Source organism: Nothoprocta perdicaria, unplaced genomic scaffold (genome assembly GCF_003342845.1).
Source record: "Nothoprocta perdicaria isolate Ctin4 unplaced genomic scaffold, notPer1 scaffold_29, whole genome shotgun sequence".
Classification (NCBI taxonomy): Eukaryota; Metazoa; Chordata; class Aves; order Tinamiformes; family Tinamidae; genus Nothoprocta; species Nothoprocta perdicaria.
Window position 1 is genome coordinate 1216677 of NW_020455521.1, and position 7315 is coordinate 1223991.

Below are 7315 nucleotides of genomic sequence, written 5' to 3' on the forward strand. Positions count from 1 at the left end.
ACTGGGTGAATACAGCAAGATGGAAACAAGTAGTGCAGTCACAACTAGCTATGAAAACATTCCAGGGAATAAGACAAATTGGGAATCAGCAGCAAAGGATCTCACGAAGATATTGCAAAGTATAAACAAAGAATCTAAGGAGAAATACCTTTCTAACCACATCCAGAAACAAATATTTTATAAAACAGTCAAAATTGGTACTCAAATAGACTGAACAATACCTACTTAGTGAAAGATACATTTTATTATAGTCTTACAGCAGTTAATACTGATATGTCTGAGTTATACATTTGCTCATTGTACATTCTGTATATTTCCAAAGTACAGGTCTGTAATATTGGAAGCAATGAAAATGGTATTCCAATTTTGTACTCTGGGCATAATTGTCAGTGGAAAATAGATAGAGGAAGAATATTACAATATGAATATATATTTTTGCTCAATGCAGACATACATGCAGCCTAGAACTAATCATTTACTGAGATGCTTTTAAGCACAACCAACTAGACTAAGTAATACAGTTTGTAAAGCTGTACACGTCTGTGTACTTGAAAGCCTAACTTTTTTCAGTTTATTTTGTACTGAGGCTCAAAATTCATGATATTTGGCTACATGGAATAAGGGACAATAAATCGGCTTTTATGCTGTTGTTTAGAAACCCATATAGGATGGGATTCAGGCAGCAAGACATCATACCCAGTAAATGACATATACAATATACTAATTTAAAATGTCTGTTAGAAATGAGATTGGCGTTAAAATCTGTAACAACATGGAAAAGGTGAAGAGGCATCCAGCTGAAAGCAAAAACTAAGATCAACACTGTCAGTCTACAGAAAACTCTCCTGGATTTTGTCTTGATTCTGATGATGGATCGGGATACTGTAATCATGTCCTGGATCTCCGTATTTTCTTTGGGCTTCATCTCAAAACAGATGGGTACCCCTGGGATGAACTTACTGGACGAAGAGAGCTGGCTTTTTTCTGTGCAAGAGCTTTCTGGGAGCTCCCTGAAATGAGAGTCCTGGTGGTGCCTCAGAATAGCTGGCATCACGCTCGAAGTCTTCCTGCTGTACCTTTTGTGGTGCTTCCTGATGAACGCGCAGCTCCATCGGGACCGGCTGGAGGGCTGCGCCTGGGCGCTGGCGCTCTTGGATGGGTTCATGGCCAGGTTTATCATCTCCTTTTCCTCGAATTTGCTCTCGGCGTTTGCCAGCCTGGAGCCTATGCTCCTGCAGACGCTGGTGTGGCTGGCAGTTAGGCATACCAAAGGCAGGATGTACTGCATGAGGAGCAAGGATATCGTAAAGGCAATTCTGTAGGAGTCAGAAGGCCATGACTCGATGCACAGAAACCTGCCCGCCAGTGCCTCTAAATTCAGGGTTTCACTGAGATCTACAACTGTGTGGAAAAAGGGCAGAGGGGAGCAAATGGCACAGCCAAAGGCCCAAATGGCTGCTATCAAGACATAGCCTTGCTTTGCTGTTAAATTGCTGGAAAGGGGATGTTTTATCATCCGGTATCTGACCACAGCGATAGACATTAACATTAAAGTGGAAACCAGAACAGAGGCGCATTGGAGGAAGGGCATGACGTGGCACATTAGGGTGCCAAACATCCACTGGTCGAGCAGGACAGAGGTCAGCGTGAAAGGAGAGCAAAACAGCACGACCAAGATGTCCGAAAAGGCCAAGCTGCCAATCAGGATGTTGATTGTTGTCTTCTGCTTGCGTTTCATCAGAGCCATCAGTATAAAGAGATTCCCCATAAAGCCAGCCAGACTTATAAATGTGTACAGCCCAATGAGAAAGTATTGTATGTCATCAACACTGCTCTTGTAATCCTCCCAGGCAGAAAAGCTCCTTGCAGTAGCAGAGGTGTTCTTGGTAGGTGTCCTGTTGTTATGGCCTTTGAATCCCAAATCCATATTCTAGTCCTGCTTGGAAAAAAGAAAGGCATTAATTAGCGACTGAAGGGAAGTTGATGCTGCTGTTAATATAAATATAATTAAGCATAATTTGATCTTGTATCACCTTAAAGCAATTAAATTAATAGCAGTGTGAGGCAAATCCTGCAAAACTGCGTGCTAGTGCAAGATAATTTCATAGGTGGCATTCAGCACGCTTAGGCCTCCGTACCTGCCTGCCCTTATCAAGCGAATACAATTCATGGGTCTGCATTATGAAGCTGGCTTCTAACTGTGTTTTGCTGTAGGCCAAATTTGCTATTTGCATATGTAACAATGTTTGGCTATTGCTAACCTTGCCATGAGTGAGCAGCTAGTCACAAAAGCAATCCATTTAGAGCTGGTGAAATTACTATTGGGAATAGCAGCTCGTTGATCTGGCTAAGGAAATTCAGTATCACCATCTGGGCCGRTGCCTAATCATTATGTGACAACAAACTTAGATGGGAGCTCCAGAAAAATTATGTTATTTTGAGATACAATAAAAGCTACAGTATTACATCTTACCTTGCTAGTTTAAAAATAAATAAATAAATAAGATAAAACATTGAGGAAGTTTCAAAAAGAAGTTTCTAAGGGATAGCTACTGTCCCATATGGCCCATTTCCAAGGGTGAAATTCCAAATCATCCAAACCATCTTCTCTTACTTTGGAAAATAATGCTGAATATAACCGTGAACATCCCTACTCAAGCAGAAAACAAAATTACAATTGCTTAAAAAATATCCAAGCCAAATAAATATATAGAACTGTATGCAGCTGTATGTTAAATTACAAAACCTGTCTGTTTTGAAGTTTCCAAGTCAAAAGCCTCCAAGGCACACCTAGCAGCTACAGAATTGCTTAAGGCTTGGAAGTCTTGAGCAGGACAATGCAAAAAGGCCCCCGAAAATCCAGAACACACTTAAGATGAGCAGAAAGATTTTCACTGTTCATTCTAGCTGCCAATGAGCATGACCTGAAGTCATTAGAACTGAAGTCAGTGACTTGTGAAATCAGCTGAAATAAAGTTATTTCCGTTTGGTAAGTCTAAGTTAGCATAATTTGTGTCCAAATGCTCTAGAGGGCTCTTCTCTGGAGAAAATACATAATTCCCTCCTTCARGTTTATGGAATTATATGTACATTATGTAATAACTGCAACACGTTTTTTTTCTTTATTCAGCATGGAGAATTTTTTTGCTACGATTGATGCTTTGTGGATCTCAGTGTGTGCATGTGCCTGTAATCTGCAGGCTGTCTTTTGGTTTTCATAGTTTTTCCCAAAAACTTAAAAAATTGCAAGGTGGATCTATTGCTCTCCAAACTTGCTTGTAGGGTACAAATTGCTCTCTCAGCATGAACATTTCTGGAAGCAAGCTCCAGGTACTATTTCCTCCCCATATTGCTCATCTTCACTCCCCAGTCCTAGCACATCACTAATTTCACAGGGCTCTCTGCACTTCTTGGTGTGTATTTTCCTGTTTTAACTGATGCTGTTTTTTGACTCTTTCATACTCCCTCTGTCACTGGGTCAGTCTTGGTGTAACACRTAATATATTGCTTTCAGAGGAATGAAGACCCCTGAAAATCCCATGTAGGACCTAGAATGGAATATTATAGCCTCTTTTGAAAGCGTTGTTCTCGTATTTAGCAATATAACTGTATTGCTAAACTGGATGGTAGTCACTACAGTGATTGCAATTATTTAGGAATTTAGGAATCAGATTTAATTAATCTGGAGATTGGAGATTTTCTAGCTACAAGCTCCAAGAGTCAGATGGCTTTCCTCCTCCATGCATCAGTCAATATGATTTCCCCAAGATAAGTGAGGTTCCCTTTCTATATTTCTCTGTGTGCGTTCTCTGAGGCTCTGCTCAGTTACAGCTGCATGAGCTCGCACCCTGTGAGCTTTTAATGTGTTTGCTTAGGTCTCCTTAATTTCTATATGGTGCACACATAGGAAGATAAGATGCAGGATATGGGAGTGACTGCAGCAGAATCCAAGGTAAATAGGAAAAGTTATTGTGAGAGTCAGATTAATCGAATGAGCATTAAGCCCAAGGAATATTTGTGGTTGCTTTTTACATTAAAATGGAATTTTTGACAGCTAATCTACCACAACCTTGAAGGATTTTAAGAAACACCTCTTTGAAACACATTTGTCCTTGACGCACCTCAAGTTATTCTTTTAATCCTGTAACACTTACTRTAACCAAAATACTGCTTCAGAGGAGTTCTCAGCTGCAGTTCATTTAAGGCCTTGAGAGCAGCAGAGGGATCTTAAATGCTTACTCAGTTTTAGCTGAGTTAAGGATAGCAGATAACTTACAATGTGCTAGTTAAATTCCTAAGATTCATTTCATTATTTTTGTGAAAAGCCTTTACTTTATGTAAAAAAAAAAAGTCCATTTACAAGGGTGAATAGGCTGAATATTTCTTCATTTTCTTCCTTGCATATTTAAAATTTAAATGGAAAGTTTAGCAGGCTCCATTGCAGGCATATGTGCTTTCAGAAGAAATTCCTCTTGTTAGATGAGATACTTATATTAGGATTTATTCATGGATAAGAGCTTACATGCTGCATTGCTCGTCCTTATTAAGTCAATTCTAACTGGCTGGTGCCTGTGTCATCTAGTCTGTTCAGTGTGTGYAATAGTGTCCATACAGGACTGTTAATCTTCACTGCTGCTGTGAACAATTTACAATCTTATTCCTTTTTCTTTTTTTCTTTTTAACTTAAAATACAAATAAAGACAAATATATATGAGGAGGAAGCAAAACATGAGAATTCTCTTAAATACACAGTCTCCCTTCTCTTCTCCATACACTGGCATGGTYGCAGGGCTGTGAAGGAAATGAAGTTAGAGATGATCTGTTTTAACTTGTACACCACTCTAAGCAGTTACGCCAATAATTTACAGCATCATAAACTTAATAGCATAACATGAAGTTAGGCTGTAACTAAGCTTATGCACCAAGCTATGCGGTTACTACTCAAGAAATGATGCTCTTATGTCGTTAAAGACAGATAATGTCTGAGCTGGAGGACACCACTGAAGAGTCCCCTTCTCCTTGCAGACTAAAGATCAACTGCTGCTGCTTTTGAGAGGCTCCCGTGCTTTACATGCAGCAGCAAAATGCTTATCTGAGTACCCTGGAGATTTCAAAAGCCTGGCAATACTTGAGGAGCACAGGAGAGGGGTTTTCATGCATGTTAACGGCATGTCTCTTTATGTGGCTAATTATAAGGAGCATTACAAGGTTGTCCTGGAAAACAAGAATATGGCTTCCTAGGGTAAGCCAAAATCAGCTAATAAGATTATTTGTCCAGAACTATAGAAATGTGATGCAAAGGTAATGGGGGTGTTTGTTTGCCGGAAAAGAAAACTTAAAATGTATGACTAAAATGTGCACGGAGCGATGCAAAGGCTTGCAAAGCCAGAAGAGAGAAGATGTGGATATTTTCCCTTCTGCGGCTCGCCGGGGACCCCGAGGCACCACCGGCCCCGTGCCCACGAAATGCAGCAGCSCTGCAAGGCGCTCCGTGCCCTGCAAGGCGCTCCGGCGGGATRTGACGGGGCGGGATGGGAGAGCGGGAGAGGCAGGCAGAGGCCGGACACATGGAGCCKCTGCGCGAACCGTTTGCCCCCTGGGAGGGCAGAGCCCGGGTGCCCCCGTGGCCGCTCCGTGCCCGCCTCCACTGGCCACCTCACCTGGATGTCCTGCCCTGATCCGCTTCCTGCTCCCGGTCCTGGTCCTGCTCCAGCTCCGTGTGGCTGCTCCGGGGCTGCCTCTCAGACGGCTGGAGCTCTGTGGAGCATCTCAGCGGGAGAAGGAGGAGACGCCGGGGGCAGGTGGCAGCCCCGCGTGCTCCCCATCACTGCAAAGGGCTCCACGGCCGAGCACCCACGGCAGCTCCCGTGGAACAGGCTGGCGGCAGCGGCATCCATCGGGCCGCGGAGCCCGTGGTCCCTACGGAGGCAGGAGGGAAGCGGCGCCGGGCGAGCGGGCGCATCCCAGCGTGGGGGCTGGAGCCGGCCCCCTCGGYGCTGGTGGGAATGCCTGCCCCTCATCCGCCGGTGGTCCCGCGCGGGGCTTCACCCGCCGGGCGGGCGCCTTTCGGAGCCTGGTATTTCAGCACTACGCGCTACGACAACTATAGTTTCCATGGAAATGTAATGATACTATAAACAAATCCCACACTCACCAGTATTTAAGGGAAGCTGTCCGTTTCTCACCCTGAATTCAGGGCACGGTGATCTGCAGTGGGGGGATGCTCTTGAGGCTGTTGCGGGACATTGGGAAGTCTGAAAATAGGCAGGCGRTCACAGGGGACTGGCCTGAGTGCCCTTCAGTCCCATGCACCGTGTCCGGAGCCAGGCTTCRCCAGCATTCACGTGTGGGGAGGGCTCTTTATGAACATCCTTTAATTTTTAACGTGCTTTAARGCAGCTGGGAGGTGATGGGCTCCCCGAACTCTATTCCTTTTCAGAGCCGAATAGCTCCGCTCTCGCAGAGGCGAAGACCTGAAGGGCGGTTTTAATTTGGTCAGGGCTGTCAGTGGGAGCGCAGGGCGTTTTCAGGCGAGCAGTATTTCAAAGTGCAAGAACTGTTGGGTATGTTATAGGATAAAAGGTTAAAAGACAAACTCTGCTGTTCACACCAGCTGCTATCTTCCAGTGAGAGAAGTCTCATTGATCACTGTCCAATTATAGCCCTGCCGGAGAAGCGAGTGACAGGCCTCCGGGAGCACAAGCGACACGAAAATGCAATGTCCTTGCTCTTTGCCAGCGTGCTCCTTACACTCCTGGTGCCAACGCGGGGCTGGAGCAAAGCTGTCGATACAATTAGCCTGCAGAAAATTGCACCACACAAAGGCAGAACAGCTGCATCCCCGTGTCATAAAGTAACTTTGGAGCACTGACAGTCCAGCTAGGATCTGTATTTAATTTCTTTTTTTTTTTTTTTTTTTTTAGCTACCTGTGCTGTTTAGGTTAAAGGCTGCGGGAACACTTAACCCCAGTCTGCAGCGGATGAGCTCAGCGTGATGAGGAAGGTGGCATCCCGGCTTCTCCTTGCCCGTTCCGGCATTATTCGCCACCCACTGCTGGTGAATCACGGCGCGTGCAAGCGGGCGCGGGGAGCTGGCGGGTGGACTTGACGTGCCAATCCATCGCGTCACACTAAGGCAGCTCTCAGTCTGTTAGTCACAAAGGAGAGCAAAATTAATAATCCTGCACAGGGCTGAGCAGCAGCTCTTAGCCTTTGCGGCCATTTCCCCTCTCACACCGATGGCTTTAAAGCTTTTCACACAAATATAGAAAGACTGAAACCTTCCCTCGTCCTAACCTGCTGTGCAGGGCACTAG

The 7315-nt window shown here is 44.7% G+C and overlaps 1 protein-coding gene across 1 annotated transcript; it reads right to left on the reverse strand.

The window, feature by feature from the left end:
- Positions 1-240: 240 nt before the first annotated feature.
- Positions 241-5715, reverse strand: NPY5R (neuropeptide Y receptor Y5). Its single transcript, XM_026041666.1, has 2 exons — positions 5661-5715; positions 241-1936 (listed from the first exon to the last, which is right to left on the reverse strand). Exon 2 carries the CDS (start codon positions 1925-1927, stop codon positions 596-598), a length of 1332 nt encoding a protein of 443 aa, XP_025897451.1. The 5' UTR covers positions 1928-1936; positions 5661-5715; the 3' UTR covers positions 241-595.
- Positions 5716-7315: the final 1600 nt, after the last annotated feature.